The 23,940-nt window shown below is 44.1% G+C and overlaps 1 protein-coding gene across 1 annotated transcript in view; it reads left to right on the top strand.

Moving 5' to 3' along the window:
* The window catches only part of mgat5b (alpha-1,6-mannosylglycoprotein 6-beta-N-acetylglucosaminyltransferase B), a gene marked incomplete at both ends in the record, with an annotated part of 114,918 nt that overhangs the window by 18,632 nt on the left and 72,346 nt on the right, over nt 1-23,940 (top strand). The window contains 4 exons of the mRNA XM_080009702.1: nt 15,401-15,545; nt 19,198-19,307; nt 23,239-23,312; nt 23,645-23,812. Of these exons, the coding sequence (XP_079865828.1) occupies nt 15,401-15,545; nt 19,198-19,307; nt 23,239-23,312; nt 23,645-23,812 (497 nt within the window). The remainder of the gene's footprint in view (nt 1-15,400; nt 15,546-19,197; nt 19,308-23,238; nt 23,313-23,644; nt 23,813-23,940) is intronic.

The following is a 23,940-nucleotide window of genomic DNA, read 5'->3' as shown; positions in this document are numbered from 1 at the left end:
GTGCGTTTAAATATATCACACGTCACACACATCGTTCACCTAGCTGTGATGTGGGGACGTCAAATCGATCGCTCTGTGATGGAGATATAATTATATTGATTTTAGCAATGAACCGATTCACAGATGGGGCTGTTGCACGACTGTCTGAAAACACTTTTATAATGGGAAATGTGCAAGGTTAGACATCCCCATGCTTTTTCACACCATAGACAATCGACAGTATATAAATATATTATTTAGTTTTTTGATTTGCTGATTGATTTGTTCAGTTACAATGTCATCAGTGTTTTTTTTCTGAATCAGAATTAGAACCAGTTTATTTCGCTGAGTACATTTCCATGAATTGGAATTGGTCTTGGCATGAGTTCTGCATTACTGTACAGCAGTGGCAGACCATCATTTCCTTCAAGGTCTTCAGAGAAGTCATAAGATTTCTCAGAATGAAAAATAATGTCTGTGTGTAAATATGTATGTGACAAATAATCTCTCGAACTTGAACTTGAATCTATTATCTCTCGTTATGCTCTGAGCGCTACACGTGCTTGGGTTTGGAAGTCTGGAAAAATGATATCCATTCAGCTTTGGTTCTCTGCTCCGCCAGGTAGAAAATGAACTCTAGACCCCTCCTCCAAGGCCTTCCGAATCTCCACTGACCCCTCTGCTGTCTAAGTGAATGGGGACTGATTTTGGACTGAAAGAATTATTAACCAATCAGATTTGGATTGTAGCCGGTGGGTGTATTCTTTCACACTTTCACAGCATCACAAGGGGGCAATAGGATGAAAGACTGGAGAGGAGAAGACTTCTGGAGAACTTCCTTCAGGCAAAGGGATGAATTATTATTATAAATGTGTGTATACTGTGGTTATGCTTGTCTGGTGGTAAATATAGCTGCAGTCAGCAATGCATGGGGCCCTATTCACAATACTGAAGGATTGATCAGGTAAATGTTATAACTAACTATAATTAAAGACGACTTATAACGAAATGAAGTGTCTGTAATGGACTACTCGATAAAATGGCAACAAATCTTGCTTTGACCATGAAACTTTATTGTAGACTACCATTCATTTGAAATTTGGCTTAATACCAACTAAGGACTAATACAAATCTAGTCCCTTTCGTTGTTGCCGGCCCTACCCCAAATACAAGGCACTCTCATCGTCATAATGTTGTCCTGTGCCATTAACCTGAGGTCTGTCCGGCTGGGGTGCTCCTGGTGGGGGGTTTTATTGAAAATTCCGAGTGGAGTGCTGATGCTGTAACAACTACTTTCGATTCCTCCACTCCACAAATTCCAGTTCCTTCCGCTCAATTGACAGAGTAATCGCAGGTACATTAGTGCATATGACCATCAAATTGCATGCAGAGCCGACATCGCTCACTCTAATGTATGCTCTAATTTGATAGGCTGCTGGCGACCGACCACTTTATTTGGACCAAAGGGTTACGGGGAAAAGGTTTAGGAGAAAATGTAAAATGGCGGAAAAGCATGACGATGAGTTCAAGTGTTTTTATTGAAGAGTTGGACTAAACAGATGGACAAAACAAAATATAGGAGAACAAAATGTGTTTCCACATCACCGCACACTCTTTTTGGGACAAAAACAAGGCCATCTTCAGTAAGGTGAATAAACAACTTATTGCCCGGCACTATCTGGTGCAGCTGCTGTTGCTGCTTCATCCAGGTTAATGTAGATAATATTAGGGCCCATATGGTGTCAGTGTAGGTGACTCGGAAGTAGGCATCCTTCAGAAAATGATACTCTATGGCTCCGACATTTCGCAATCATTGAGCATGTACTCCTGCGCGTACGTGTGTAGTGCAGACATTTCCGTCATTACTGTAACATTCAGCACTCATCTCATCATCTCTTGAGTTTTAGAGTGCCACTGCTTGCCTAGTATGAAGTACTGAGTAACCCTAACCTTTACAGCCTTGACAGCGGCGGAATTTGGCGCTAATGTTGAAGTTTTCTTGTTTCCCCCCACATGACGGACATATACGCTTCTCATATACGCGGCTGCGGTTATTTTACCTACTGCTTCCTGATAGCCATTTGATTACAACGTAGGACCTACAGTTGTTTGAGGTGCGAGGGCGGCAACTTCCTTCAGTGTCAGTTGCAGTTCTGAACTTGGGGTTTTTGGCAGAAACAGACAACTTAGTTTCCATAATGGAATTGCCTGTTACCGTCACCTCAACAGACTCCGAATTGGGGCCTACATATCGAACACAAAATAGAAACAAAACACAAAGTATAATTCATTACCAGTGTTGTGTTGTCATGTTTTTCTTGCAATGATTTGTTATTGTTTTTCTATGGCACCGTAACGATTCTCTTGTTATCCAATTTATGCTACAGCAGTACAAGATAACCTGCCCCCGCAATCATTAGCCACTGTACTAGTATTATAACGAAAAGAATCTTCAAGTGTCGTACTACTACAATGTAAACTGTAACCCCCCCCCCCCACCCCCCCCACGCACACACACACATTAACTACAAATAATAACCAAGTACAAAAATCGAAATCCCTAACAGTGCAGGCTCTGGGCCTGGTGAATCTTAAGCTGCTTTCACACATGAACTCTGGACAATTTTCCAGATAATCAGGTCCGGACATTGTCCGCAGTTGCCCTTTAATACAACTGGAGATTGTCCGTGTCAGACACGGAGCCTGTGTAGAGCGTGCAGAAGGCAGGATGGGACGCAATGACGCTGCAGAGTTTTACAGCAACACCCAAAATGGAGGCTACCGACTTATCTTTTTCTGGCGTTGATACTCCATGTATTTGGAGCAGAAATAAATATAAAGGAGAGCAGAAAGGAGAAGCAGCTGCGCACTGTGCCTGAAGATCTGCACAAATGTAAATAACTGGTGCGTGATAGAGACGTCATCAACACGTAACACACCTACTCGCTCGCTGTGAATGCTCCGGACAATTACCTGCTCTGTTCACATGTACCACTCAATCGGACATTACCCAGACTTTGTACTTGGGTGCTGGCTGGGTAAAGTCCAGGTAATGTCCGGGTCAAATGAGTCAGACATTTGCCTTCACACATACAGCTCCAGCTAATGTCCGGATAATTTGCAGTGCATGTTTGAAAGCAGATTTAAAGAAGCTTTCATTAGTTTCTGTCAGTCCGTTGTCCTGTGTCGTTAGTCCTGGATTTGTCTGGCTTGGGTGCTTATACCGCCCTCCTATTGGACCCCTGTGAAAAGCTGTGAAAGAAGAATCCTGGCATTCAAATGTCTTCTCGGGAATGCTATGCTTTTGTTAACCGTGTCTGATACCATAAACCGTGGATAATTTTTAATGTCTTCTGCATGAGGCACGAGTCCTTGAACATTGTGCAAAATGATTTTATATGAGGAGTTCGTTGGCTTCGCCAATGGTTCGGTAAATGTATGCATTTGACATTGTGAATCTTCAATCGTGTCTTTTGCATAGCCTTCTCATGAAAATCTTGTATTACAAGACAACTGTGAACGATCGTTCTGGCTCAGGGCCAGGTAATGAGGAAGAGGAGGCAGGCGGAGGCGAAACAGCACCAGTTGGTGTGTTTATTCGCAAGTCTCTCGAACAAAAGGTGGCTGCTTTTTCCATAGTCAGTCCTTGTGCTTTGTGAATAGTCCATGTCAAAGCTCATTTTAAATGGAATTTGTGCCTGGAACCACCACTGTTTGTGGCTCAACTGCTGTTGCTGTTTCCAGTGCAGGCTCTAAGCATTGTTTCTGGCCACTTGTTGTCCTTCCCACTTTTTTGTCATCAAAGATGATTTATATTGTCGATGGGGATGTGTCATCAACAATCAAATTCAGCATGAAAACATCTCCAAACAGTACCAAATACTCCATTTACAAGTCCATCTGTAACACCAATGTTTTTAAGAAGCATGAGGCAAGCTTTTACACCAAGCTTTAGTGATCTTTGAAGATATGTGTTGACTCTGATGTGAAGTCCATTTTTTCTTTCTTCTTCACCGGTTTCATTGTTCAGTAGTCACACATCGGGTTCCTGTAAGTCCTCATCTTTTTTGTGTTTTCTTAGTAATTCCCCAAACTGTGTGTCTTTTTTGTGGAACGATATCTGTTAGTTCCACCGGAGCGAAATGGCTGGCCTATAAGTTCACACCTTTCCGTTCGGTGTTGAGAGCTTGTCCTTTGACTAGGGACAACTGATAAAAATCACCAACTGCAACAACAGAGGCTTTTCAAAGGGAGAGCAATCACCTGTTTGCTTGATCTGCTGTTGTTTTACATGAACATAAGTAAGGACCATGGATATTTCATCAGTAATTACAATCTGGAGATTTTGCAGCTTTGTTCTCAAGGGGTTGATTTTTTTTCCCTCTCCGAGTGGTTGATAGTGTAAATTTGCATCTGTTCCAAATGAAAAACTGCTGTGGATTGTTGCTGCGTTCATGTGATAAGCTGGCACTTCAGTTGGGGCTGGCAACAACACATGTACCTCCTCAGGGTTATGAGACAGTTCAGACAAGGTACAACGTGTCTCAATGCAATGCTTTTATTAAATGAGATTCATCAGTGCCAGTATGGTACCTCCGGATATGAAAGCATGTAATGGCTCGGGATTTTTACCATATATCTTTTGAAAAACAACAAAAACTGGACAAGCTCAGTCTGTCTTCTTGGTCACTGCTGGGACCAACTTCAGCGATGTTTCTTGTGCATGTTTTTTTAGTGGGGGTTCTTACCGATGTTACATGGAGGAAACCCCATGTGAGCACGGGGAGAACATGCAAACTCCACACAGAAAGGCCCCTAATTGGGAGATAACCCACCGGAGCGTGGTGCCAACAGTGCCACAAGGCGGGAATCAAACCATGACCTTCTTGCTGTGAGGCAGCAGTGCAATGCACTGTGCCGCCGTGCCACGAAGCACCATTTTTGGAAGCACTGTTGACTTAATTATTTTTTATAAAATAGCTGAGATTGTTTGTAATTAAGTGAACGCATCAAACATATGGCGTCTTTCTTTTTCATTCCATATGGCTTAGGGTCAATTGTGCAATTTCTTTCTTGATTTAGTTGTGAATTTGGAATGATTTTATCAGTCTCCTCAGCATTTGTCCTTTGAATCTGTCACTTGTTCAAGATGCTCTAGATGTTGCAGTTCTCTCTGCCGAGACATATCGGCCCATATGTCTTCTACTGGGCCATTCAATTGTAGATCCTCTTGCGCTTTTGCAATTGTGTCAGCTTCTTTTTCAAATAGCTTTTGTTTGGATTCAACCACAAATTCTACAGCCTGAACATCGCTATCCTCTGTTTGAACAAATCCTGTGTTGTAGAATTATTCAAAAGTAGTGAATGTTGAGGGTTTAACCACCATCCAAATAATGAGGCACAAAGAGTCGTAAAATTCTTTGGTGATATTTCTCTGGGTGTTTTGTTGTTGAAAATCGAGCGTGCTGTACGACAGCAACATCTGTGCGTGTGGTCTTCTTCATTGAATCCTAGATTATCGCCCATTTTTACTGTCAGGTGTCGAACGCTAAGATTTGGACAATATTCAGTATGCAGATACACATTTTGACGCATTTCAGCAACATTTTCACTTTTTGGTCTACCATTGTAACTGTCTGTAATGCTGTTCATCCATGTTTTCCATTTTTTTTTTTAAGGATGTTGAGTGGAAGACTCATACGGACTCTGCGATCACCAGTTGGAATGAAGGGAATTTTTCGGGATCCTTCTTTGAGCCTCGTATCGGTCAAGCGATATATACTTTCTTGGGCTGATACCTCTCCGTTAGACAGACACACTGAACCCAGTTGTTTTAAAGCTTGTTTGGCATTGATATTGGCATCTTGTTGTCCACGTTGCAGCTGTAAACCCATTTCACTCTCTGCTTTTACAATGTCGGACACATGGTAAACTGTACAAGAGTAAGGGTCAGCAACACACTGAATGTCCAATGTTTGCATTCCAACATCGCAAAAGCCGTCTGTTGTATTGGCTCTCCCAAATACCACAAAGTTTTCGTTTTTCATCATTTTCTTGTGGGCAGCTTCAAAAGTCAGTTGACATATTCTGATAGAAGCAAACAAATCGTCAACTAAACTGAGTTAGTGTCAGGATTCAGAAAAGGTTCATGCACATTTCATTATGGCCTCTGCTTGATCCGTTGTCATTTGTGAATTATCATTAACTTTTAGAGGTTGTTCATAATGGCCTTGTCTCCTAGGCACGTCATTATCAGCCTCTTTTTCTTCTACGTCAGCGTGTTTACATCCAGTGATAAATGTTTGGTTACTTGGGAAATTGAATCTACATACAGTATGTGACCCGCCACAGCAAAACCCGCATTGTCGCGCATTTCTAAAATCGCCAGGAGCCGCCAAATAAGTTGGAAAAAACCTTTCTAAAAGGGAAATTTGACTTTTCCAGATTCGTGGTCCTTTGTGTTTTAGTTTTTATTTTTTATCTCTCAACGCATTTTCAAAGCCGAATTTGATTTATAAATAGCAGATTAATGTTTAAACTGTGGAGTTAAATAATACCGTTACATTACATAGGGAAACACAGTTTCCACACCCGGTGCCACAGACTAATTGTCACCAAAGTGCACCACACCTCTTGTGCAATTTCAAACTGGTTGTAAACATGTGTCCATAAACACACCGTGTTTTCGTCTTCCTAGCTCAGCTCTGCATTTTGAATGTTATCAATGCGCATAGACTCACTGCTGTCATCGGCCTTATTTTGTAAGTTTGCTCAGAGGATTTATCCATTGATTGTTAAAATCCACGTCCTCATGTAATTTATTATGTTATTTCAATTATGTCAACTCTCCTTGTATTTTACCTGTGTCAACATATTGCCGTTTATCAATGCAAATTAACTTCCTCTTCAGTTTGACACGAAATAAAAGGTCATGGGAGAACATTTGTTAGGTTGGTGATATTTGAAGGCACATGTAACTGGTCCATTTTGCCCTCCTTTTGGTAATATTATCCTCATGAATGGAATATGCCTCGCAATTAGGTGTTGTTCCATTGAATTTATGCAGTTCAGTTCTGGTGGAATAGGCTCTAAAGTCAAATGTTTACAGTGCTTTCTACAGCAGTTCTACCGTAAATAATGTTTTGGCAAAAAGTGAAACAAATCTATAGCTGATCAGTAGGTCCACTTTTGAAATCACAGGGTGCATTACAAGTTACTGTATCTTTAAAGATATGTTTCTGTTATGCATTCACTAGATATTGAAGCAATTTTCTTTCCCTTTTTTGCAATATTGCAAATATTGCAATATTTGCAATATATATATACTGCATATATAAAATAAATATTGTTATTTTTGGCATTTTATGACTTGATGTTGAAACAGTTGACAATGGCATACTGCACACACATATTCAGGACCAGTACTCATCTTTTTTCGAAATTGTTCAGTAGCAAACTTTATTGATTGATAAAGACTTGTTTTTTTCTGCCTTTTTTTTTTTGGTTCAGGACTTGATACAACATAATGGACTTTGTGGTTTACAGCTTTTTTTGGGTTTGTTACACACATGAGTGCAGTGTTCTTGCCTCAGATTCTCTCAATTTGGCAGATGTGACCCCTTCACAATGACATCCATTGACATGTTTCAGGTAAATTGCTGTCACTTACTTAAACTGTGGCTTTGATGTACTGTTCTTGAAATCACTTTTGACAACTGTGTGTGAAAATATGTACCTCAAGTAGATCTGCCGGTGCCTGTATTTCCACTTTACCCAATCTCCAACATATTTCATCCGTGATACTTGCAAATAACTTTCAACAGACGAGTGCTCACGCCTGAGATTATGAATGTAGGTGCCTGGATTTTCCTCCATGTCCATGTCCTTTCCTCCAACAGCAAGTCTGAATTGCCTGTGACTGTTTTCGTTTTCACTGATTGCAAGTGATAGAGTAGTGCGTTGAACAAGCAATTACCATCACTCACAATAACTTTTTTTCACCCATTGCAATTGACAGATATTACATTTCAAGCAAAGCCTTTGTTTTTGTTGATACACTGTCAAACGAAAGATATGTACAATTTGTATTCTCAGACATATTGAATATAATATCAGATGTATTAAAATTTGTTACGTGTCTGGTTCTATCAGCAACACATGAACGATTTGCAGATGCATCTTCTTTTTTAGCAGTGTGTCGTAAACATGAATTGGGTGCTTTCGTTGGCTTTTCAATTATATCCGCTTGTAGTCCAGTGATCTCAAATATCGGTTGACTTTCACTGAATGAATGTGCAGGATCACAAAAACGCTTATAGACACGTTCAATGTTATCGTAGTGAGTAGGGCTTCCCCCAGACTAAAGGTAAGTTGACGACTATTAGTCATCAGCTCAAGCAATTAGTTAGCAATTATGATATTAATTTAATCATTTAAATATATGTTTTTAGGGCATCAGAATTGGTTTGAGTTCGGAGGCTGAGAAAGTGTGCTATAACTAACCTTGTTAACAATGTGCTACATTACAGTTAAATAGAAAACCTAATAGCCAGCCAGCCTTTAAAATATACAGTCAATTTGCAAGCGCTGCGTGGCGCGCACATACAAAGCGAGCCGCCTGTTAATTACTGGCAAAAGCCACTCATTGAAAGTTGCAATTATTCTTCTGAATGTGTCGGAACAACAAGCAAGGAGGCTGAACACCTATTTTTGTTAAAAAAATATTTAATTTGCTTTCAAATTAAAATCCCTCTAGCGTTTCATAAACGAGTCCAGCTATATATGTAGGTTTTAAGGTTAATTTTGACAAGGCGCAGATCCTGAATTTTTTTTTTTTTTTCCTGCTACCAACCGACCAATGAAAAACTTGGCCGAATAAGACTTTTCTCGGGGTTCGACTATTTGGGGGCAGCCCGATTAGTAAGCCACAAAGCTGCTGGGTGAGTCATAATGCTGGTCACGCTGCTGCCTGCGTGTGGATCTACAACTGCATACCACTATCCCTGCTTAATAATTGCACATGTATGACCAGAAATTGTTAATAAGCAGGCATCATCATTTAGCGGTGTTCTCTGGATGCTCCAACAATTGGCATGGTTACACTACATAATATAGAGCCATTGGCCGTGTTCACACCTGGCGTTAACATGCGTCCTGGGTCATCCGATCACAGGTGGACAGCTCTAAGTGTCTCTGTTCACACCTGGCATTAGAATGCGTCTTCACATGCGTCCCGAGGAACCGCTTGTGATCGAGCCTCGCTTCCCTGCTCCATATGCAACTAAACACGTACATCATTTCAAATCAAAACTATTCAAAACCGACTGACATTTTGGTGCCATGTGTACTGTGTTATTATTTGATTCTTGATTTTCTCACTTGCACGGGAAATTGAAAACGTTAACAATGACTCGGAGAATCAGGGTGGAGTTTTTTCTCCCCTCGACAACGTCGCACTGTACACGATCGATTCCTTCTTGTAAGAAACTTCATTTTTAAACACAACTGAGTTAAGGGACTGTCCCGATCACTGCGTAAATGAATGAACGAAACAAAATCCTGTGTGTTCCCTGGCGCGTCACACACGTCTCCTTGTTTCTTTCCCTTGCTATGGGACTTAATTAATAAAAAAAGTGGATGTTTTTGTCTTGTCCTTACAAGACCTTTAAATGAGGCCTTGTAGATCTAATATAAGTGACGATTCAGCAGGTGGAGTGCTTATTTCTCACCTCAAATTTGTCCAGAAACGATTTTAGTGTACTGATAATGTGAAATCAGTGAAGGTTTACAGACTAAACAGATCAAACCGCATTGGCTCACAGAACTTGGGACCTTGAGAGGGTGGATCCTCCCACTTAAATAGAGCGTAAGGAACACAATGGCTTAAGAGGCATGTTAGAATGGCTAGAATGCATAATCTGAGTGGTACTTTCAGCAAAAAAATTCAAAAAGATGTTTTGGGGACCTCCGAGACCTTCATTAATTTGTGTAAAAGGAAGCATAATAGGTACACTTTATGAGTAAATTATAGCAATTTTTTGATTTGAATTATTTTTTTATGTTTTTTTTGAAAATTGTTATAATAAATAATTGTTATAATCCTCTTACATCATTGAAATGTTCTTATTTATTTCATATCTGTGTAATGAGTTTCTCACTATTTAACTCACTCACACACTCACTCACTCACTTACTCACTCACTCACTGACTCACTCACTCACGCATGTATCTATCCTTCTGTGCCATGCAAACACACACACATACACACACACACACACACACACACACACACACACACACATACACGTGCTGCCTACAGATTTTTCTCGCGGGGGGAAATAATGAAGTCATCGGTCCAAATGTGTTTTTTTCATCCACTTAATAAAAACATGGTTCTTCTGGTGCCTGGATGAACCAGTGAGTCAGTCTGTCTTAACCATGAAGACCCACCATGAAGTGGGAGGGACACAGCTTGTACCACATCAGTTCAGTTCTCTATTCCTATTACTGCTACATTGATTTCTTTACATTCCATTGGTTCCATTTGGTTCATTACGTTGCAATCACATTAACACACCCTTCATTAGCATTAACATTACTGTACATTAACATTTATATGACATTACATTAAGGCATTTAGCAGGCACTTTAATCCAAAGGCTTTGGCTAAGTACATAGTTAGTCAATAGTCATCAGCAGCACAGCCTTCAATAAGGACAAGAAACAAGTGAAGCACAGATTTAGATAACCTAATTTAGATTAGATAGTGACTTGTACCTGTCACCAGCAGGGGGAAAAGTTGCATTGGCTACAGTGTGTGTGCGTGTCTGTGTGTGTGTTGTGTGTGTGTGTGTGTGTGTGTGTGTGTGTGTGTGTGTGTGTGTGTGTGTGTGTGTGTGAGCGCATTTGGATTTATTTTACGATACTTAGCGATGATCCAACATTGACGGTCATTTAAGTACAGTGCATCTAAATTACAGTTTCACAATGACAGAGCTTAATGGAAAAGCGAAGGCAGGCTTGTTTGCACAGTACTGCACGTATCACACATAATGGCATTTCAAAGGCGTTATGTAGGAGCAAAGAAGAATGAAAGCGTAGAAACAAAAGGTTAATATTCAATTTAAAAACGCCCGGACACAGAGCTCGAATCCGCACCCATTGGGGTCATAAGGACTCAAACCCAGCCATAAACTCAGGATGACCGTTCCCGACTCACAAAAACCCAACCCCAGACAAAAAGGCGTGATTCAGTGTCTGTTGGCGTGATTCAAGTCAACATGCCTCCGGAATCACGCGGGAAGGCATTACACTGATGAAGCTTTCACTTCAAATGGCTTATTCATTAAGAAAGCTCGATCACAGTGGTGCCGAACCTCATAACGTATTAACAAAAGTAGGGCTCAGTGGATTTATAGACCTAATAGGTTATTTGTTCAAGCCATACTAATAACAATTATTCACAGTGAGTAATGATAAGTAAACCAAGATCCTGATTGCAATGGTGAATTCGTTTTTATTACAGCACTTAGATAATTGTGCCATGGAGGGAGAATGTGTCTTCCCACCCACGGGTATTTGGTTAAATGCCTGCTTGGGTCTTTCCTTAATGGCTTATTCCCACAACGTCCTTAAAGGAACAGCACAGCATTTTCTAACCTGAGCCTTATCGTTCAATAATTTGGGACTCAATCAAATGGCCGAGAGTCTTTTAAATTGATCCGGTGTTGAGAGAGCAGCTTCTCCGATTACCTTGGTGAGGCTAAAATAAATACCAGAGTTTTCTTTAAAGTTTGTGCATCTTTCCTGGTGTTGACAGGGCGACTTCCCCCAGTTTATGGGGGGGGGGGAGACACGAGAAAAGAGACACGGAACGGAATAACGGAAGGTTATTTTCCTTATTCCACGCCTCCCCGTTGTGGAGGTTCTCGTGCAGATTAGTCTTCCTCTTAAGCGCCGGAATAAGCTGCATGAGACATGTAAACAACGTCAATCCGTTCGGCGTGTCAGTGAAAGCGGGGCATGCAAAGACGCTTGTGTATAGACGACGGGGCCACGTTTGCTCGGAGCTCAGCGGGGCCACGGTGCAAATGGCCATCTAATTGGAATCTGTACCTCAAATCGATCACGCTGTGGCACTTCCGAAATGGAGTCGTTAAAGGGGATTAACCATTGTTAAAGGCTTCTCCTTTATTAACCAGCCGATGAGGAACGGCGCAGGAGAGGTACCGCGTTTAGCACCTCGATATAATCAGCTCCGTCCGCCCCACTGTCACCGCACACTGGGCCTCGGCCGGAGAAAAACCCATTAACCAGCGTCGCTCCCGCGGGGGATGTGGAGGGCGCCGGAGCAAAGGGTCGGCCTGATGAACGGTTGATTGCAAACATATATAAAACCTGGAATCCGAAGATGGACTGTGTGCGAAGGATGTTCTTTCTCGGAAAGACGCGTGCCTCTGCCCGCCCTCTATCCCAGAGGCTGATGGTTGACTGTAGGAAACGATGGTCCGTAATAGATCCCCAGAATGTGGAAAATGAAACAAATTCACACTCCGCTGCCAAGCCTCCCAGCTTTCTGTTTTTCTCACAAATAGGTGGCAGATCTTCTCGGTCCACCTGACAAGCGAGAGCACAAGAGCAGAAAAATAATTGTCTTACCATTGACTTCAGCACAATCACCGAATTGCTCTTCGATTTTGTGCAACTGGTCTTTGAAACCAAAATAGCAGTAGGAGAGGTCAATGTTTACGTTGATAATTGGGTTTCCTGCCTCACCTTTTCCTGGACATGGACATTACCCTCTGACCAGTCTGCAGTACTGAGTGACACTCTGTGGTGTGGGGACGGTGTGGTTTGAGCAGCCACACCTGACCTGGATCTAGATAATTGGGGACCCAGGATCAGAGTGGCTGCATACCTGTTGCTCATTGGTAGCTCCAACGAGCAACAGGTTAAAACCCCCATCCCCACACTCACTCAGGAGAGGAGCCCCTTGTCATGACACACCGCCATCCACTCCTGGGCTGATTCCATCCAGCCCACTCTCTACAATAAACTGGTGTCCCCATCGTCTGTGTCTCTGTGCCGGAGGTCCCTGAACACGCTACTTGGGTGGCGCCTGGTAGGCCAAACTGCCACACACACACACTTGTGTCTCAATCCGGTGTACTGTACGCACTGTTGAAGCACAAATGTGGGATTCAACAATATGGTCCTACTTGAATTTGTATCATACTTCGGACCACGCTTACCATGCACCAGAGTAATGGAAAATTATACCGCTGAACTTTAACTGTGTAAGTGGCATATTGGAACCACAATTAGTAAAACATGAGTAAATATTCAATCATAATTTTGCGATTACAATTATTCATACACTGATGGATGCAGCCATCAGGGGTTAAGCGTCTTGCTCAAGGGCACTACGGCGCGCCAGCAGGAGCAGCTGGAGTTCAAACCGGCAACCTTTGGGGTTACTAGACGACCCGCTCTACCTCCTGAGCTACTGCCCGCACAATATACAATATGCAAATCAATGGGGGGGCCAGGAAGTTCCTTATATGGAGAAGTCGAGGGGGTGGTGGCCAGTCCGCTGCTGAACTCGGCGTATCCGGCTCTTTTGCGCACAAAGTGAGAACGTTTCCACCGCGTTTTCGCCGCCGAGGCCCGATAACAGGAAGGAGCTATCGGGAGATGTCTTTGGATTCGACTTTTCCATTTCTCCTCATTTACTTCGACGATCAGCCTTCGTACACACATTCATGGGAGTTCACAGCGAGATCGGCGACGCCCGAAATACGGATTCATTGTGTGTCGTTGTCTTCTATTATGTCCCAGTGCGCCGTTGATGTCGGGAAGGGTTGTTTTCCTACAAAAGGTGACTTTCTCATTGGCAGTGACAAAGCGGCGACTGCGAATTGAGTCTGCAGACGATGCAGTTTTCCGGGAGCAGGGTGTGATTAATGATAAGCTAAAAGTTAAGTCGCCCCCGCTCCCACATCATTTTGTCGCCGTTGTTGGCCGCTGCCGTTTCCTCGCGGGTTGGCAAAACAAACAACACAAAACAAAAATGTTTTCACCCATAATGACCGAAACGGCCCCCAGTGGAAAGCGGAACATGGCCAGTCGTATGCGCTGGTGAACAAAGGCATTAACCCTTCCAGAGTGGCGGGCTCACTCCCGAAAAAACGGGGCTAAAATGAAGCCCCACACTCGGTACGGAGTGCGCTTTACTTTGCCTCAGACCTCGGCTCGGACACCTCGCTGTCGGAGAGCCGGTTTTGACCTTGATGTTTTTGTTGTGTGTGCCGTGCGCTGGCCGCTGAGAGCCTGGTAATTGACCAGGTGTACGCCAGCGGCGTGGCCCCAGCTCAAAAACACTCTCATGCAAGTAATTGGAGCCGAGGGGAAAGACGGAATAAAGTCAACACTGTCAGACGGGTTTGACCCCTCTCCTTTTGTTGCTGGGAGCCGCTGGTTCAAGATGGAAAGGGCACGAGAAGAGACGCTCGAAAAGAAGAGGAGCATAAAATGTTCCGTAATAAACAGACTGTACTGGATTGGTGCTTATTCTGCAATTGCCGTCTTTAAAATGACTTTTCAAAAAAAATAATTTAAAGGGACACTTCAGTTTCTTGGAGAAATTCGCTTCACATCTTACAGCGGCGTTTAAGGCGACTAAGATTTCATTTTTGATGCGTCGCTTGAATAGTTGCGTTTTTGAGATGCCGGAAGCTGCATTTCCCTGATTCCACGGGAGCTAGGCTAGCTGATGCCCTCTGCGGCCTTGCATTGAGCTAACGCAGTTAGCATTCAGACCGTTGTTGTCTCGGTACTGGAGACACAGGGATGAAATCGGTATTGACCTTTTTGTCTGAATCAGACAAAATGTGTATTTTCCTGAAATTGCATTTGCTTACTGTGTTTTTTTTCTATTAATTATCCGTCACATGCCTCTTGCTTTTGCTTTAATTGTGCTTTTATATAACTATGTTTTGTACTGACAAACACTAGAAATATAAAGTTCGCTCAGCTTCATCGCAAAGGTGTATTTGGAGAGATGAATGCGTTGATTTATTATTGCACGGTGCTATACGTTCATTTCAAAGTCTTTGCCTGGTGCTCACATCGTCTTTAAACATTTTCCAATAACTTCAGTCCAAAGGAAAATAGTGCTTTCATAAAAAAAAAAAAAAAAAAGACAAAAATAGACGCAGAGCCGAGAGTCCTCAGAGTGCTCATCTTCAATTTTCCTTCTCCACACCCCCCCCTCCCCCCTGTCGTCCTCTCATCTTGTTTTCTCTTCCTATTGTCTCAGAGCTTTATTCTTTTCTGTCTTGCTGTCTGCCGTCTGAATCAATAAGACTCAATTTGTTCCATTCCTCTCACGCCTCTTGTCCGCCTGTCTCTTTGTGTCCTTAGTGCTCGGTGGCCCGGAGTCCCGCGGGGTTCTGCGGAAAATCAGCGACATGCTGGAGGTCATCATGAAGAGGATGGACACCCTGTCCAAACTGGGCAACACCACCGACACCCACCGGCTAGACGAGCTCAGCTCAGCCTTAGACAGGTATCCCGGCTAAATTGGTCGCTTCTCCTTAATCCACTGCTCCGTGGTCGTGGTCAGTTTGGGGTTTTGAGCATAAAAGGCAGAGGAAATGGCCGTGCCGCATCACCCGTCGGATTCTGAGGAGACGATTTGAAGACTCGCGTTTGGCTTGGACTCGCCGCGAATCAAGAGACCCAATAGGTCCAGTAACAAGTACTCTGAACATGTATTTCTGATGAGACGTTTTTTTTTCTTTTTCAATTGACTTTCATTAAAGCAAGGCTAGGTAACTTTTTTTTTTTTTTAACCTTAAAATAACAGCTTCAGAAATCATTTTGATGGTACACTCACGTGTAAAAAGGAGAACCGCGCCTCTTTCATTCCCACCCGCCTCCTCGAACGCCTGTTCTTGCACTATGTTACTCCGGTGTTGAGGTTTAAAACTGCGGGAAAAGGGCGTCACGGCGTCACAGCACTACGTCACTTCCTGTATGTTTGGCACAGGGTTTTCGATTGTATCAGCTGGCCTTCACATGCCCCCATTGTAACATAGACTGTTATTGAAACGTGACTGATGAGGTTCAAATTTGTCCAGTAAAATACAATTATTTTCAGGCATCGGCCTGAGTTTACAAGTGGCGTAAAAGTGCAGTTGCACTTACAAAACTGTGGCGGCGCCAAATCCCAAATACCAAAAGTTACATAGTGCTGCTTTTAAAGGCAACTTGCGGGTAAGCATTTGCAGTAGAATAAGATGTGGCGAAATGATGGAGCAATTCGATTTAAGAATTATTTCCTCTTCTTTCTTTAACTTAGAATTACAGCTGTACTAATTTTTATGATGCAATCAGGCACGGCCACCTAAAATGTATGTATTTGGTGTTTTTATTTTAGATTTTGATTTATGTCCGAGCTTCCAACTTGTGTGAAATAAAATATTCCCGATCAGCCCAAAATTGTAAATTCGTCAAAAAACAAAAAGAACAACAACTGATAGTTGCTCTTTAAGTGGGAGGATTCTGGAGCAGCATCTAGTGGCCGACAGCTGCAGTGCAGTGTAAAATACTTCCGCCATCGGCTTCAACACCCGCCCGTAAAGGTTTGCTAAGCTCGTAAACATAGCAGGATATGAAAAAACCACAGGAGGTCTTGGAAGTTGGTCACCACAACTCTTCCGGAGCATCACGTGCCGTAGTCGATAACAGACCGCACTCATAGAGCGTGGACTTCAGACGATATGCTTATGAACACGTCCACCGCTCGGTTGGTGCTCCGGTACAGTTTGGAAGATCGAGAGGACCCGTCCCATCCATTTTATTCAATTCCCTTCCCTCCTCCTCCCCTCTGGGTTCTATCCCCTCCCCTCTGCATTCCCCTCCCTCTCCTTTGTTTATGGCTGAGTACATCGAGCCGCGATGCCCAAACTCACTGCTCACCTGACTTCCAGAGTTTTAGTTGGGAGTTTGGGTGGAGGACAGATTTTACCTTTCCCCAAACCCCCATCGCCTTTGCGCCATTTGTTTAACCGAGGAGTGTGAGACCTCGAGACCACCGGTGGGAAGGAGAGTGTGGTGGTGGTGGTGGTGGTGGGGGTGGAGGTGCTGTTGGAGGGGGAGTTTTTTTTTTCCGCTGGACAAGTTGAAGCTGCCATCCCATGGTGGTGCGCCGCACAGTCTCCATGGCAACAGACCATCTCTCTCGCTCTCTCTATCTCTCTCTCTCTCTCTCTCTGTCTCTCTCTCTCTCTCTCGCTCTCTCTCTCTCGCTCTCTCTCTCTTTTCTTTCCCTCCCTCTCTTTGTCCATATTCACTTGGAGGAAGAGAGGCTCTGTTTCTCCTGCAGGCTCTGTGTGTTTGGTCTGGCAGTGCTGTCCACTGGACATCACCTCCCACTCAACTTTGCTTTAAATATGGAGCAGCAGAAGATATATACAGTATATATATATAAATATACAGTATACTATTCTTTCTTTCTTTCTTTCTTTCTTTCTGAACAAGAAACTGAACAACGTTCTTGATAACGCACATTTTCGAGGGCACAAAACTAAACATTATTGTGGTGTGGGGGTGGTGTGCTTTAAGCAGCCGCACATGTCTTGGGTCTAGGTAATTGGGCCTGGGATCAGGGAGGCTGTATGCCTGTTGCTCATTAGAGCAATAAAAGAGCAACAGGTAAATCATCCATCCCCACACACACACGGGGAGCGCCTCTGTCATGACATGTGTCCCTCTGCTCCCGGCGTGTGACATCTAGCCCTCTCTGCTCTCTACAATAAACTGGTGTGTTTGCAAAATCTCTGCCGGTGTTTCTGTGCGGGAGGGCCCTGAAAACGCCACTCGAGTGCGTGTGGCAGGAGGGTCCGCCACAGATATTAACTTTTAAATAAAATGAATGAGTCAATAAATACATTAATGGATAAATACATGGAAATAGTCTGTGGCAAAACGTTTGTTTTGTTGTTTTACAGTGATTTAATTGGCCCCTGGGGGCTAAAAGGGAAACAAAAGGCCTGATGTTCTTTACAGCCAGTGGTAATGTTTAACTGTGTACGCCTTGGCCTTTCTCTACTTCATTAGGGAAGTTTTGCAATATTTTGTATATTGCAAAACTCCCCATGTTATGCAGTGAAATGTAATCACTAAAGCACTTTTTGATATAGATACAATAAAAGTACATAGAATACATACAAGATCAATAGAAATCAAAGCATCTCATTGCCTTTCTCTCTCTCTCTCCCTCTCTCTCTCTCGCTCTCTCTCTCTCTCTCTCTCTCTCTACCCTTCGCTCCCACAGTTCTTCTGTTTAACTCAGCCGATGTTTGGGGAGCTGTGCATTCAGTGAAGTGAAATACATTTTGCAAACGTTCTAATTGAGCTCCGTTCTCGTTGCCGCGTCGCTTTGTTTTATCTCAGCAAAAACATTGCGTCTGTCAGTGTTTAAGAGCTTTGCTATTTCACGCTTCAAACTAGTTCCACGCAATTAGCAATTTCCTCCACTGTTTGAGCTTATCGGAGGAAAAGGATGGAAAAGAAAAGAGTTGAAGAGAAGGAATAGTTGATTTTATTAGAACTTAAAGAACTTTCGCTGCAGAACCTGCTATAGCATAGTGTGTGTGGGTTTTAAAGGACGGGATGCGAGTTCATTACAGGCAGGATTTGCATGTTCTGTATATGTTCACTGTATTATATTTGATATATATTATGCATTGTATTTGCTATGTATTATACTTAAATTATTGAGTGGTGTCATACTGTTGATCAGCGAGGCTGTGATTATATTGTAGACATACATACGGTATGCTGCCTGCCGTTGCTTTTCAATGATAGTTCTATGAACAAAGCTAATTATCAGCAAAACTAGTACTTTTAGGATTCCATCAGCAAACAGAAACAGTTTCACGACTGCAAGCTGCTAACTCAGTTAATCAGCTGTTCCATCAGCACACATGCATATAATGTATAAAATATGATATTATGTATAATGTACAGCATGCATGCAATGTGCCTCAGCACTACAACTTGTCCAATCAAATTACTTTTGAGCGTCTCTAAGTTAAAATATGTAAATATCATTCATTGTGTGTGTGTGTGTGTGTGTGTGTGTGTGTGTGTGTGTGTGTGTGTGTGTGTGTGTGTGTGTGTGTGTGTGTGTGTGTGTGTGTGTGTGTGTGCAGGATCCAGCCGGCGGGCTTGGTGCAGAGGATCCAGGCTCTGGCTCAGAACATGACTGACATGGCCATGAGGGTGGAGCAGATCCTGCAACGCAGCGTGGCCACCAACAGAGGTACACACGCATGCACGCATGCACGCACGCATGCTCGCACACACACACACACACACACACACACACACAAACACGCGCACACACACAAACACGTGCACACACAGATGGCAAACACATGTAAAGGTCCCTGAATGCATGCAGTGGCAGTGGGGTGTGGTTTTGTGAACCTTATTCATTGGACTCGCCCACACATAAGATAGACCTGTCACCTATACTCTAGACACACACACACACACACACACACACACACACACACACACACACACACACACACACACACACACACACACAAACACCCAGCACATGCACACAGGAACACACACACATGTAAAGATTCACCGGAGTATATGAACTTATAGGTTTTTTGTTTTTTTTAACTCACAGAGCATACGCACACACACAATTTCTCACATCCTCTGCATCCATTTATTTGGGAACCAGACCTATAGAGGGAGGCATCTCTCCCGCTCTGTCCTGTCTCAATGATATTTACGACGTGACGAGACATTATTACCTGTCGTTCCTTTCAAGGTTAAAGATGTGGAGTGCATTTCCCCTGTCATTCCCCTTCTGTGACCGTACCCTTACATAATGTTTAGCGTTTACCATCAAATTATGGTCTCGCAAAGTGGAATTGCCCGCTGTCGGGTTTCTGCGTTGGCCTTTGCTCCCTTTCCTTTATTAAGAAGTCCTATGAAATTGAATTCATCTGTCACAACGTTTCTGCCTGCCTCCGCCAGCACCTTTTCGCGATAAGGCGCTCGGCATATTACACCGGTTGGCTGTAATTCAACACACAGTGTGGCTTTCAAAGTGGAAAAAAAATACTTTCACCCACCGTCATAATGCCTCACGTCAAGGAAGTCAAAGCTATTGTGTGACAAATTGGACTTTTTTTCTCCACCGGTTAGTCAAAACCGGGCCAAGTTTAGACACCGCGGCAGACAGAAACTCTTTTTTTAATAGTGCTCGGGCTGTCGTTATTATGTTAATCACACCGAGCGGCAGATGATTCTTTGTCTTTGTGCTCAGCGAGGCCTGGCACCGTGGTAGCGGAAGAGCGGCGACTGCTCCTTCAATTAGTGCGACTGGAGCCGGGCTGAGGTGAGCGGGCAGGAAGCGCTGAACTACTAAGGGAGGAAGAGAAAGGATGCACCGGGAGACAGGAAGCGGGGAATGCAAGGGAAGATCTAACGATGATTTTATGAACCACGGAACAATCTCAAAGCCCCATCAGAAGGGAAGACCTGCCTGATGAAAAGCTCGTTAAGTGGCTCCAGAAGCCTCGTAATGCTCTGTCCATCCTTCTAATGCCAAACACAGAGAGATGTCATGTCCAGGGAACAGTTCTAAGGACCGGTTGACTCCGGCATTAACCCTGTTAGAGCCTCAGACCCCCTGGGAGGCCAGCTCCAGGAATTAATCTCCTGTGAGACTTCGATGGATTTATTTCGGGTTTTTTGCAGCAAAATTGACATTATCGCTGATGCATTACAATGTTGTGACAGTCTTCTCACTGTCTTCATGACGTTAAGCGTCGGAAAGCTCTTTTCTTGCAATTTGACGCTAAGCCCAGAAGCCTTTGTCAGAGATTAAGCAGTTTATTGTAATAGGAAGTGGGTGGAAAATGTTTAATATCCCAACATCTGAACCGCCTATTCCATCATCGGAAAATGCCATGTAGCAGCGAGAGAATTAAATTGATGGATAATGACCATCGAGATTTCATTAAAAAAAGGATTTGTATATGTTTCCCGGAAATTGCAACATTCCTAAATGCTGAAAACGTCTGAAATCAAACAGTTGGAACGTTTTTTGGCCAAAGCCAAACTTTAATACTGGTTCTCAATCTATCTGAGGGCAAACACATCCGCTATCTTAACCTTGTCGTCTGATCTCCTGTTGCCGACGTGCACGTTTCTTCAGATAGTCCTTGAGCCCCACCGGCCTGGTGGGCTCCGGAGTGACAACCCCCCCCCCCCACCCCCCCCCCCCCCCCCTCCCCCGGAATTGTGAACAGGAACAGGTCGGTGTTCACGACGAAGGAATCATCCCTGAACTTCCCTTGCAATGATTACAACGTGGAGGCCAGGGTGCAATGGCATCCTTCAACCCTCGTTTTTTAGGAGGCTGAGGCGGTTTATGAAATCACTCCAAGGCCTCCGTGTTGCAATGGTCCACTCCTCCCGCATCAACCTGGCGCCCTCTTCTATCAAACGGGGGATTTGAGCTCATCACTTGCATATTTCAAAGCTTTCTCAGGATGCCTATTTTTGACACACTTTGCGCGGGAGTGATGAGAAGTAGAGACTGGATGCCAAAGCCAAATGATACAAAGGTACGTACTGAGGGTTGTCTCTCTGAAACACCTTCCCCATTTACCAGAGAAATATGCGACAGTCTTCGTCTTTCTGCCTTCGTCATTTGGGGCCTGGAGCCAGGCGGTAATGAGTAATACGTGTACGCTGTTTCCAAGTGAGGATCGCATGTGCCTGGCGTCTCCGTCCTACAGGCAGTGTTGACATTCCTGCACCTGCAACAAATGAAAAATAGAGACTTGGCAGAAAAGCGGTGCAGATGAACTGCTTGCGGATGCGCGGTGTAATCTGCTGCAACTAATATACCGCCATGTCCCCGTGCGAGGTCCGAGCCTCAGTACCCCGCACGCGCTTCGCAAAACATATCCCGCCCCGGACGACTGTGAACACTCGCCTGCCCTGCGTCTCTCATTTATTCGGCGCGAGCGCACGCCCGTTCAAAGTGTGATGAGCCGCAAGGCCTCGAAGCCCCGCCCTCCACTGGCTTGCTGTTCGCGGTTTATTCAAAGTTTATTAATATTACAGTCGCGTGGCCAAATTGCAATGAATGGGATGCTGCACGTCCTTCTTGGGTCCCCAGCGACCCTACGACCGCCGAGGGTGAAGTAGATCGAATGAACGGTTGTCGAGATAATCCAAGGACGTATATACAGACGGACGACAGACAGAGCCATCCAGCCTTTATAGTTGGATAATAACTGTTAATAGTTAATTACTAATAATATAATATACAGTTACAATATTAGATATGTAAGGGAACGCATGAGATGGATACTAAATGAAGCGTTTTACCGTCACTTTTTCATCTGAAGCAAATTTTTACCCCCACGTGCACACACCAATTCGACTGTCCAAGGTCGAGGTGTTTATGGGATCTACATAGATGGATCATGGTCTGTCAGCCGTCCCAGTAATATTGAGCATGAAGGCGTTTCTCTTTACATACATACCAGTATGTGCTGGGGGGGGGGCGTGTGTGGTGCACCGCAGGCTCTTGTCCTTGGACCCCGGACGTTCTTCAGAGGCTAACGGGAGTCTCTCCAGCAGGGTGATACCTGCTGGCGGGGCGGTGGGGCGAGCTGCCCTCAAGCCACTCTGGTGTTTCCCTTATTGACGCAATGCTCTCCCTGCTCTCACGGTTCCTACACAGTCATTCATCGCTGGGTTGTCCGTCGGGTCTGATCCTATCCCATTCTAGCGTTTCCTTACCCTCCCATCAGTGGACCGCCAACTAATAGAAAACAGAGCGCGAGGGAGAGAGATCCTACTGAGGATCCAAACCCCAAAAGGCTTTACAGTGTCTGTTAAGGACAAATGGAAAAAAAGCGCATATAGTACATTGTCAAGGTAGTATGAAGCCGTGGCACAGACAGGCCATTTAGAGTTGTAGTAAATAAGTTCTAGTAGTTGAAGTTGAAGTTGTTCCCCGCAAATTTGACACACCCGATATCATCTTTTGCTCAGAAATGTGTGTAAGCTTTTCTGTGTGTAAAGTGTCGGAGAAAGCCAAAATCACCAACGGCGAATTTTGGTTGTTGATATTTAATTACGCTAAAGTTCTCATGTTGCTGGTTTTGACAAAATGGGCTTTGATTTATTTTTTTCGTCCGCAGTGAGGGACGGCATCCTGGGACAATGCGAGGTTCCCAAAGATCCCCGTTATCCGGACTGTCCGAGCAAAGTGGATGTGAGTCTACAGCTCCTAAACCGTACCTCTATATGGCTAAACATCCACTATATATATACAGTATCTATATATATCTGTATATACGTCCAAATGCTCAACCCTTCCTTTGTACGTTCCACTCAGCTAGATGGACGTGAAGGACGTGGAGGACACCAACACATTGTACACGATGTATCATGACAATCCTCTTATCTCCACCCTCCATTGACAGCATGCGGTGCCTCCAGGACCCGACGGACACGGCCGCGTACTTGCCGTACATCTGTGATAGCGGGCCGTGATATTAAACGTGACCTGATGACACGGGTCCTCACACTCTCTCCTGTTTCCAGTGGATGCGGGCCCGCTGGACCTCAGACCCGTGCTACGCGTTTTACGGCGTGGACGGTTCCGACTGCTCCTTCCTCATCTACCTGAGCGAGATCGAGTGGTTCTGCCCCCCGCTGGCCTGGAGGAACGAGACGGTCGCGCCCACCAACAAGCCTCTCCCCAAGAAACAGGTAGCCAGTCCAGTCCAACCTGCCATGTTGTTTTTTCACAGGCTGGTTGTATCGGTTGTTTAGAACCGTGGAACAGCGTGCGGAACTTTTCAAACTGCCACCGTAGTGCCCTCCACGAAGCCTCTTGT

The sequence above is a fragment of the Zeus faber genome, assembly GCF_960531495.2.
Source record: "Zeus faber genome assembly, chromosome: 11".
Classification (NCBI taxonomy): Eukaryota; Metazoa; Chordata; class Actinopteri; order Zeiformes; family Zeidae; genus Zeus; species Zeus faber.
The sequence above is the reverse complement of the archived record's forward strand: the minus strand, read 5'-3'. Positions and strand labels throughout refer to the sequence as shown.